Below are 11982 nucleotides of genomic sequence, written 5' to 3'. Positions count from 1 at the left end.
AGGTCAGACCAATCTCAGTGATGGGTGGAAACCATGTGCGGCACAAACCACGTGCAATCTTGAGATATCCTCAATCTACACCGTTCATCTGCAAAAAGCGCGATGATCGATAAAAATGGCGGTGGAGATTTATCTATATGTATGAAGGTTGTTTTGAATGTGAAGTAGTGAATAATTTATTAAGGGTGACGGCGTCAAACGGCTTACTTGTACAGCAATTTTTCTTTATCAAATGGTAAGTGGATGATTGTAAGGCCTTGTTTGTTTGGTGCTAAATCTAACATTAATTATTATTTTTCATTAAATCATAAATAAAATAACAAAATATAATTTATATTATATAACAAAATAATTCTTTTTTTTTTACCAAATATAGATATTAATTAATGTGTTACATTTATAAATTCAAATTGAGATTTTGAACTCATTTTTTCTAACCTTATAGTATGGGTTCTTATTATTAAAATTATACAAAAACGTCGTTAAATTATTATATATTTAAAAAAATGGTAGTCAAAACTCTTAATTCGTTTAAATTAGGTAATTAAATTAGTGACATAAATTTTTATTTATTTATAAATGTTAAGTAGATAATAAGTTAACATTTGAATCCGTTAAGTCAAACAAAGAAAATGTAAAAAATCTTAACATTCTACCGTTTAATAATATAAAAATTTTATATAATAAAAACAAAATATAAAGTTTATATATATATATATATATTATTGACAAAAATATATTGGATAATAGGTCAAATTAAATTTATCCACCCAAAAATCATGAACCCAATTACCGTAATTAGCTATTGAGTGCATGTGTTTTTATCTACCATTGACTTTGGAGGTCTCCATTTGATTACTATCCAATCAAATGATAATTAGGATATTTTTTTAATTATATAAACTATTAAACTTTCTTATTTTAATTCAAATGTAGCTAGTGTTTTATTTAGAGATTAAAGGGTTTTAATAATTATAACTAAAAACAATTTAAACAAATTGTAGTGGAACTTTGAGGTGATGTTATCATAATAAATATTTTATAAAAAAAAACTAAATAATATTATGTATATACATAACAAATATGAAATATGTATATATATATATTGCGCTCTTAAGATTTGCTAAATATCATTCATATAGCTAAAATCTGTCGATCATTTAAATTTAAATTTTAAAACAAGGCATTGATACTATTTGATATAGTTACCATAATAAATTAAATACAAACTAAAATAATAAAGTTTTTTAGTAGTAATTAATATGAATAATTTAGATTATTTTAATCTAATCATTATTATATATAACATTTTAAATGATTAATAATAAACCATTTACATCCATCAATGATTAGTAATCACAATCTGAATTTTACACAAAAAAATAAATAAATATAGGACTTTTTATTTCTTTACTAGCTAGGATATTGAATTTCATAAAATATCCAATTCATTGCACATTAAAATAACAATAAAACATGCCATCAATATAATTAATGGGTAGTTTTTTAAAATTATAAAATAAAACAATACAACCTGCAATATTTTTAATTGAAACGCTTGAAATGATATTATCGGGTGAGTTTAAAATGTCCCTCCTCTCCCCTCCTCTCTTGAATGAATTAAAAAATTCAAGTTGTGTTTAACTTAAAATAATAATATAAAAATTATGAATAAAATAAATGATACATATATATTTTGTTCAATTTTTATGATTAGATAAATAAATAAATAATTAATTAAATAAAAATTTATAAGGTTATATCAAATTTTTACATAAAAATTGTATAAAATATAAAAATATATATAAAATACTAATTCTAAGTATAAAAATATAAGTTATATATAATATAAAAATGATGTTTAATACATGTATAATTTTTATTTTATTTTTTAATTACAGTATGATATTAAATTAGTTTTTGTTATTTATTTTTATTATTATTATTTTCAATATTAATTATCATAATTTACTATCATAAATTAATATTTTTAATTTATGTTATTGTAATTTAATAATTAATGATATTTATTATTATTATTATGTATATATATTTTTTATCCACATTCATTTTAAAAACAATAAGTCAGAATTTGTCTATTATATATATATATATATTTTTTTTTATTTATAAATAAATATATATTAATTATTTCAATTTGTTTTCTTGTAAAATAGTAATATTAATACATTTAAATTAATAAAAATATCTATAATGCTTAAAAACCTACTTTAACATCAATTATTGTACAAAATTGTGTATGGAACATAAACTTAACTATTTTTAAACATTGTCATCCAATAATTATTTATCTTTAATTTAATTGATTTATTATTAAAGAAGTTATTTGGACTCCAACTAATTAAAAAGCAAAATGAGGTTAATTAGAAATTATAAACGCCTCAGAATTGTCCTATGTTGGTTTTATTTGATGTTAATCAAAAATCTTTACATCTCCATTTAAACTCTATAATCTGAATTACTTATTAAAGTTATATAATATTAAGGTCTCTCTTAAAAGTTTCAACACTTGATTAAATCATTATATACATATACATGATATTTATAAATAAATAGAAGATTCATGTTATTAATTTAACTATCGACGAATTAAGAGTTTTAACTACTATTTTTTTAAAATTTGTAGTTAAATTAGTGACACGAATTTTTAATTATTTTATTTATAAATGTTACGTAAATAATAAACTAAAGTTGTTCAAAAACGTTAAGATAAAACCTCATTTCATATAAATAAAGATCCCTAAATTATAAGATTTAAAAGAATAAATACAAATCACAAATGACCTCTATAAACATTTTTAAAAATTAAATGAGTTATTTTTATTTGTAAGAAAAATATCATAACCCTTCAACTAAGAGCTAATTTATGTTAATCTTACGATTTTTTTTTCTTCATTTTTTTTCAATTTAATTCACTATTTAATTATCTTATTAATAAAAATAAACAAAACCTATTTATTTATATTTTATATGTTGTTATTTTTTTTAAGTCCACTTAACTCAAATTATTGAATTTTTCCATACTTTAAACTTAAAAAGTTTTAAGTTGGAATTAACTTCGGCCCGTAAGTTCAGTAAGTCCACGGATTAGGGGAGACTATTCCAAAGTAACCCTTTAATAAAAGAAATAAATTATTTAGTTAAATTTTAATTATCTTAACATAAAAGTGTGATATTCATATTAGAGTGATTTATGATAAAAAATAAAATTATTTCGGGAAATTGGACGAAATGACCTTGGGTTATTTGCCTCCGTGGTCACCTAATAATAAAATTGATCTGGTGACCACTTTATTTTTTTTAGACGAAATTACCCTTTTCGCGTAACGCGAAGGGACTTCGCGAAACGCGAAGTGAAACAGTGTAAATATATATACTAAATTTTTTTCATTTTCTTCATTTCGTTTCTCTCTCTTCTCTCTCTTTTCTCTCTGTTCTTGTTCGTCGGCGGCGAAACGGCGACGGCGGCGAAACTTCGGCGACAACAACTTCGGCTATGCCTTAAATCTACAAAGATAAGAAACCTTAACCCTGAATCGATGTTTATAATACAGATTTATGCTCTTATTTCCATATCTTAATTTTAAACCCTAACCCTAACCCAAATCGATTTATGTTCATGTTTCTAATATCTCCATCTGAAAACCCTAAATCAATTTATGTTCTTATTGTCTATTATCTTCATTTCAAACGATTTATGTTCTTTTTAATGAAACCCTAACCCTAAATCAATTAAATCTGTTCATATTGGTTCATATTTGTTCATATTTGTTCATATTGGTTCATACTGGTTCATATTGGTTCATATTGGTTCATATTGGTTCATTTTTTGTTCATCTTATTGTTCTTATGTCGATGATGATATTTGCAGATCATATGGGTTCCGTTTCACGAAGACTTCTCGTTACGCGAAGGGCTTCTCGTTTCGCGAAGGGCTTCTCGTTTCGCGAAAGGCTTCTCGTTTCGCGAAGGGCTTCTCGTTTCGCGAAGGGCTTCTCGTCATCTTATTGTTTTTTGAATGTTGGAAGCTAGCAATCATATCCACTTCAACTTAAGGCATTCTAAATAAGATTCGAACCCGCGATCTGCCACTTGAGTTAATCTCAATGCAAACATCTTAAAGAAGCATTTTTTAAATATAAAAATAGAAGATTTAGCCCAAGATAACCTCTTCACCTATTAATCTAACTTGATGGACTAATTCTATTGAATAAGACATGTTAATCTTTGACCTAAAGAATGAGCTTGACAACTTGAATGGAATCAATCAATATTAATATTAAAGATTGTTTTCCTCAAATCATAACCAAATCAAAAACGGGACCCAGCCAGACACACAAACATTCTCTAAGGTGATTCTAAAACAACCCATATCAAATTGATCAAGATTACCTCAATCTCATCAGCTGTGAGAAGTAAAACAATGATCTTAAATAATAGTCCAATCTCAATTTCTCTATGTCAAATGTTCTCCTCCTCGAGTAGATTGACTTACCCGGTGGTTGAGGATCAACCACATCCAGCATTGCTTCAAGCTCATCAACAATTGACCTTTTAGCAGCTCTCACCATAAGATCAGCACCCTAAATAGTATCAACAAAAAACATAGTAAAAGATAAAACTTTGCAAAAACAAGACATGACTCACCCCCTCACTAAGAATTGATCGATTCCATATAAACAAGTTTGTTTTTTGAATGTTGGAAGCTAGCAATCATATCCACTTCAACTTAAGGCGTTCTAAATAAGATTCGAGCCCGCGATCTGCCACTTGAGTTAATCTCAAGTCAAACATCTTAAAGAAGCTTTTTTAAATATAAAATAGAAGATTTAGCCCAAGATAACCTCTTCACCTATTAATCTAACTTGATGGACTAATTCTATTGAATAAGACATGTTAATCTTTGACCTAAAGAATGAGCTTGACAACTTGAATGGAATCAATCAATATTAATATTAAAGATTGTTTTCCTCAAATCATAACCAAATCAAAAACGGGACCCAGCCAGACACACAAACATTCTCTAAGGTGATTCTAAAACAACCCATATCAAATTGATCAAGATTACCTCAATCTCATCAGCTGTGAGAAGTAAAACAATGATCTTAAATAATAGTCCAATCTCAATTTCTCTATGTCAAATGTTCTCCTCCTCGAGTAGATTGACTTACCCGGTGGTTGAGGATCAACCACATCCAGCATTGCTTCAAGCTCATCAACAATTGACCTTTTAGCAGCTCTCACCATAAGATCAGCACCCTAAATAGTATCAACAAAAAACATAGTAAAAGATAAAACTTTGCAAAAACAAGACATGACTCACCCCCTCACTAAGAATTGATCGATTCCATATAAACAAGTTTGTTTTTTGAATGTTGGAAGCTAGCAATCATATCCACTTCAACTTAAGGCGTTCTAAATAAGATTCGAGCCCGCGATCTGCCACTTGAGTTAATCTCAAGTCAAACATCTTAAAGAAGCTTTTTTAAATATAAAAATAGAAGATTTAGCCCAAGATAACCTCTTCACCTATTAATCTAACTTGATGGACTAATTCTATTGAATAAGACATGTTAATCTTTGACCTAAAGAATGAGCTTGACAACTTGAATGGAATCAATCAATATTAATATTAAAGATTGTTTTCCTCAAATCATAACCAAATCAAAAACGGGACCCAGCCAGACACACAAACATTCTCTAAGGTGATTCTAAAACAACCCATATCAAATTGATCAAGATTACCTCAATTCCATCAGCTGTGAGAAGTAAAAAATGATATTAAATAATAGTTCAATCTCAATTTCTCTATGTCTTCCCCTATCAAAATGCAATTCTACAAACAAACCCTTTAACATATAATTATAGAACACATAAATGAAAACAACTCAATTGTATTGACTATTGAGAAAACCCTTCATCCATAACACTTAGCCGGTTTTCGTCTTGCTGTAAGTACTTCTTCACTGAATTCCGACCCATTTCTTTCAATATCTTCGCCCAAGATTAGATTCGTGAAGCCCTTCGCGAAACGAGAAGCCCTTCGCGTAACGATAAGCCCTTCGCGTAACGAGAAGCCCTTCGTGAAACGGAACCCATATGATCTGCAAATATCATCATAGACATAAGAACAATAAGATGAACAAAAAATGAACCAATATGAACCAGTATGAACCAATATGAACCAATATTAACAAATATGAACAAATATGAACCAATATGAACCGATTTAATTGATTTAGGGTTAGAGTTTCATTAAAAAGAACATAAATCAGGGTTAAGGTTTCTTATCTTTGTAGATTTAAGGCATAGCCGAAGTTGTTGTCGCCGAAGTTTCGCCGCCGTCGCCGTTTCGCCGCCGACGAACAAGAACAGAGAGAAAAGAGAGAGAAGAGAGAGAAACGAAATGAAGAAAATGAAAAAATTTTAGTATATATATTCACACTGTTTCACTTCGCGTTTCGCGAAGTCCCTTCGCGTTACGCGAAAAGGGTAATTCCGTCTAAAAAAAATAAAGTGGTCACCAGATCAATTTTATTATTGGGTGACCACGGAGGCAAATAACCCAATTTTTAGGGTCATTTCGTCCAATTTCCCATTATTTCAGTCAAATTTTTAACACGTTTTTTCTATCTAGAAACTATCAACCCAATCCCACTAATCTTGAGTTTAATTAAATAAATTACTATAATATAAAAAAGAAAATGTTGAAAAGTATTAAATAATTACATCTACAAATTGCTTAATAATATTAAATATAAAGTGATCCTATATATAAATAAGTGTTATTTTGTAAACATCATATATATATATACATTCAATTCAGGCAGAATCTGAGAAAGGTGAGAAAGTATATATGTTTATGGGCCTTCTTCTTATGGCATCAAAATCGGAATTTCAGGTCGGAGCTAGCATTCATAGCAACCACCATTTCATTCTCATCATCATCTTCATCGTCTCTCTTCCATTTCCATGGGCTAGACCTATAGAGAGAGAGAGAGACACACCACACACATCACTTGCCAGGTTCTAAATGCCCAAACTGAAGCGAAGATAGCGTCGTCTATACAGAGAGAGAATGGGGAAGGGCCCGTTCTCCTTCGGTCGTTCTGTAAGCCGACGAAGGCCGAAGAAGACCGTCACGGTTACGACTACGGTCGATTCCGTCGCGTCTCCTTCGATGATTGATAACTCCATCCTGGCGATGAACGCCGCTGCTGCTGGAGCGTCTGCTAAACCTAAGAAGAAAGCCGGTGGAGCGAGATTGTGGATGAGGTTTGATCGATTTGGTCATTCAGAACTCATTGAGTGCGATAAGAGTACGATTATTAGACGCGCTTCTATTCCGGCTAGGGATTTAAGGATTCTTGGCCCCGTTTTCTCTCACTCCTCCAATATACTCGGTAATCTCTCATTTTCATTGGGAAGACGATTCGGATCCCGTTTATTTGTGTTCATATGATCAATTCGTTCTCATTCATGAGCTGTATCTCTGTCTGATGATGATGATATATATGATTACAACCTGGCACAGTAATTGTAGTTTTCTTGCACTTATTCATCATGTTTCTTAGTTAGTGCCTTTATTCATTGAAAGGACCAGTTGCAGACATCCAACCATCCAAGATGATGCAATAATTTTTGTGCTACACAAAAAGGATGAGATGTATCTCTGTCTGATGATGATAGATATGAATTGTTTGAACAGTCTGTACAACTTGGCACAGTAATTGTAGTTTTTTGGAGTTATTCATCATGTTTCTTAGTTAGTTAGTGCCTTTATTCACTCAAGTTGCAGTGTTTTTTCGTTGAAAGGACCAATTGCAGACATCAAACAATCCAAGATAATGCAATAATCTTCGTGCTACAGAAAGTGGATGAGTTGTATCTCTGTCTGATGATGATAGATATGAATTGTTTCAACAGCCTGTACAACTTGGCACAGTAATTGTAGTTTTATAGAGTTATTCATCATGTTTCTTAGTTAGTTAGTGCCTTTATTTCATTCAAGATGCAGTGTTATTTCATTGAAAGGACCAGTTGTAGACATCCAACCATCCAAGATAATGCAATAATTTTCCTGTTACACAAAATGGATGAGTTGTATCTCTGTCTGATGATGATGGATATGAATTGTTTGAACAGTCTGTACAACTTGGCACAGTAATTGTAACTTTTTGGAGTTATTCATCACGTTTCTTAGTTAGTGCGTTTATTTCATTCAAGTTGCAGTGTTATTTCATTGAAAGGACCAGTTGTAGACATCCAACAATCCAAGATAATGCAAGAATTTCTCAGTTATAGGCTACTTTTTTTTTTGTATTGGAAGATTTTGACTTAAAAAATATTGTCTCTGCAGCAAGGGAGAAAGCTATGGTTGTCAATTTGGAATTTGTCAAAGCTATAGTTACTGCAGAAGAGGTGTTATTGCTGGATCCTCTCAGGCAAGATGTTCTTCCATTTGTGGACCAACTGAGACAACAACTTCCAAATATAAGTTCTTCCAATAATCAAGGAGGTGCCCGAATATCTGAACAAGATGATGACATGCATAGGTCTGCAGGACAATGGTTATCTGCTCCCGAACCTCCTGAAGGTTTACATAGCGAGCTCCCATTTGAATTTCAAGTGCTCGAGATTGCACTAGTGGCTGTCTGCACGTATTTAGACTCATGCGTGGCTGACCTTGAGAAGGAAGCTTATCCCGTGTTAGATGAATTGGCAAGGAGTGTTAGTACTAAGAATCTCGAGCGTGTACGCAGTTTGAAAAGCAATCTTACTCGTTTATTGGCAAGAGTGCAGAAGGTACTATCTTATTGTATTTGCATTAGATTGTCTCAACTTGATATTTGTTACATATAGTGGGCTCAGGCCAGATTTTCTCAACTGTTTCCCGGCAAGTTTTATTATCCTAATATATTTTTTAAAGTCTAAATAGTGCATTTCCCATTCTGCTAGATAGCATAGTTTGCAGGAGCTGCACTTCTATTTACATTTTCTTGCTTTATAAGACCGTAATTTATTTTCCCTAAAGAAGGTTAGCACAAATCCCTAAGCCATGAACCCCACATCATTCAAAACGGTTTCAGTGAGAATCCAATCAAACCTAGACATCAACCTCTTAGTTGGAAACTCTTACCACTTGATCTTCACACACTGGGTATTTTCATTCTCTTGCTATCATGCCTTTGTCCAAAAGCTTCAATTACTGGTCACCATCTCCATTAGTTACCGATCGTTTGCTTTCCTTCATCTACCTTCCACACAATAAGGAAACAATTGTTTAGTTACCCATCTTGGGAAAATCAAATGAGAAGAGGCTTGACCTAAGGGGCTTACCACCTCAAGGTGCCAGGTTTGATTCCCATTGAAAACATCTCGATTGAACCAAGACATCTGGGTCATCTAAAAAGAGAAACGCTTGTTTAGTCTAATAATGGAGTAAATCATTTTTATTAGGAAGCCACGACTTGCCTTCATATTTCTTCTTGTACTTCAATTGGTCTCTTTTTGTTAACATGAACCTTGTTGTATGTGGTGTTCATTGGGATGGTGCATTAAACAAGATTTAGAAAAGATCTATTCATTTTGACGCTTATCTACTGATGCATAATCATAAATTAACATTATATCATCTGTTTGGTTTGTATAACAATATCGCCATCAATCAAGTGGAAATTAATTTGTTTATTGTTTTTTGGAAATTTCTTGTTTGATGACACGGGTGGATTTTCGGTTAATGACATATTTAATATTTTAAAATGTTATATAAGAATAAATAAGTATATTTTGGTATTTAGTTGATGATATGAATTTTCTGTAATTTACATAAAATGTAATGAGCACAAAAAAGGCTACTCTCATGCCTCAAAAAGAGCAGCAAATAGGCTGCCTTGACAAGGCCTTACTGATTTTAAGTTGTTGGCTTTCTTTATTCAATTATTTTCTTTGTTTCTGTTTGAAGCAAATATTTCATTATTTTGTCAGGTGAGAGATGAAATTGAACATCTTCTAGATGACAATGAAGACATGGCACAACTGTACTTGACTCGGAGATGGATTCAGAATCAGCAAGCTGAAGCTCTGTTAGGAGCCCCTGCTTCTAATAGCATTGTTACTGCAGGCTCTCATCTTGGCCGTCTTGGCTCCAACAGAAGTGCTAGTGCAAGGTCAAGCAGCTATTTGGATGATGGTGATGTGGAAGATCTCGAGATGTTGCTTGAGGCTTATTTCATGCAGCTTGATGGAACCAGGAACAAAATCCTTTCGGTAAGTATCATAATTTCCAACCAGAATTCCCCCAAGAATAGTTAGGTTACAACAAAAAGAAAGTTATTTCTGCAGTTCATTAGGATTTTTCTCTATTTCAGCTCTTTACATATTCAGTCCTTGTTTAATCTTGGGTTATTTAAATGACTGACAGGTCATTTTAAAATAACCTTGTTTGGTGTGCACAATCAAAGAACTTCATTAGTTAAAAAAGGATAGAAGTTCATTTTGCTTCATCAACTTGCATCAAAGCTCTTTTTGCTTCCCAAACTTTTATAAATGGCTCAAATTACATCCCATAGACTGTTTTTTTGTTAATTCTGTTAAGTTTTGTAAGTCATCTATCTACAATTTTTGCACTTCCTTAGTCACAATTATTGACTAAAATGTTTCCTTTCTTTCTAAAATCATATCAATGCCTTAAACGAAGTTATCAAAAAAATGACAATGGGAAGTAATTAGAGCCATTTCAAAATGTTCAGGAAGCAAAATGAGTCTACCGCATGTTGAGGAGGCAAAACAAGTTTTTGATGTAAGTTGATGGAGCAAAAAATGAACATCTATCCTTTCAAAAAAATAATAATTAGTGGGTATTCTCTTTTTTTAATTTTGTTGATGGGATTTTTTTTTTTGTAACCCGGGTTTATGGGTGGCTAGCATGACCCTCCACAATCATGAACACCCTTTAATTTAGAGTGCTCTTAGTGAGAATCGAATGGTGATGGGGATATTGATTTATAAAAAGGCTAAAATGTTATAAATTGTTAAGTGACTAGATGCTTTATGGAGTTTGCTGATAATAATGCCTTTCTTGCTAGTTAAACTTCTAAATAGGAGCTGACTTAACATAGTTTCAGAGTTACGATTTTAAGCTGTATGGGTTTGAATTCGACCCATTTATTTTCGTATTCAATTTTCCATGTAGAATTAAGGCTTATACATGAGTTTGTATTAGCTTGATATAAAGGGTTTGTATCCATTTCCATCTTTAGGTTTCCTGTAGAAATTATACAATCCAAATTCGAAAATCAATGTGAACTGAAACCATAAAAAATGGTTGAAAAATCAGTCTTCTAATTTGACAAGCATTAGCACGATTGATTGATGATGATTCTGGCACCCATCTTTACGAAATTGAAAACTGCAACAATATTTTTGGCAGGTTCGCGAGTACATTGACGATACAGAGGACTATGTGAACATCCAACTGGACAACCAGCGTAACGAACTTATCCAACTTCAGTTGACACTGACAATAGCTTCATTTGCAATAGCAGTTGAAACACTCATAGCAGGAATATTTGGTATGAACATCCCTTGCCCATTGTACAATATGGAAGGAATATTTGAAATCTTTGTTGGATCGATTACGGCTGCCTGTGTTTTGCTTTTTCTACTTATGCTTGGTTATGCCAGATGGAAGTCACTAATTGGATCATAAGCACCCCCACCACAAACACTTATATAATAATATTCCCTATCGAATTGAATTGAATCGTATTTTGTATCAAAGTCAAACGGGCACATTTCACGCCCATTAATTGATGATATGATTATATATGTTGTTGGTAATTTTTAAGATATGTGAACTTGTTATTTTTCTTGATTTGGTGAAAGTAAAAATCTCATGAAAGTAGTTATGTAATAATATGATTGCATACTCCTAGAAGAATATGGATTTTGGATTATTAG

General features: G+C 31.4%; 1 protein-coding gene across 1 annotated transcript; it reads left to right on the top strand.

Moving 5' to 3' along the window:
- Window positions 1-6905: 6905 nt before the first annotated feature.
- Window positions 6906-11982, top strand: LOC124942220 (magnesium transporter MRS2-4). The gene is made up of 4 exons (XM_047482679.1): window positions 6906-7424; window positions 8381-8826; window positions 10009-10290; window positions 11453-11982. Exons 1-4 carry the CDS (start codon window positions 7100-7102, stop codon window positions 11729-11731), a joined length of 1332 nt encoding a protein of 443 aa, XP_047338635.1. The 5' UTR covers window positions 6906-7099; the 3' UTR covers window positions 11732-11982.

This window comes from Impatiens glandulifera, chromosome 6 (assembly GCF_907164915.1).
Source record: "Impatiens glandulifera chromosome 6, dImpGla2.1, whole genome shotgun sequence".
Lineage (NCBI taxonomy): Eukaryota > Viridiplantae > Streptophyta > Magnoliopsida > Ericales > Balsaminaceae > Impatiens > Impatiens glandulifera.
The sequence above is the reverse complement of the archived record's forward strand: the minus strand, read 5'-3'. Positions and strand labels throughout refer to the sequence as shown.

Bases quoted from the DNA above. Each gene is read 5' to 3' on its own strand.
- LOC124942220 (XM_047482679.1), top strand. From the start codon at position 7,100: ATGGGGAAGGGCCCGTTCTCCTTCGGTCGTTCTGTAAGCCGACGAAGG. The intron at 7,425-8,380 runs GTAATCTCTCAT...TTGTCTCTGCAG, and splicing joins TCACTCCTCCAATATACTCG to CAAGGGAGAAAGCTATGGTT. The intron at 8,827-10,008 runs GTACTATCTTAT...TTATTTTGTCAG, and splicing joins TATTGGCAAGAGTGCAGAAG to GTGAGAGATGAAATTGAACA.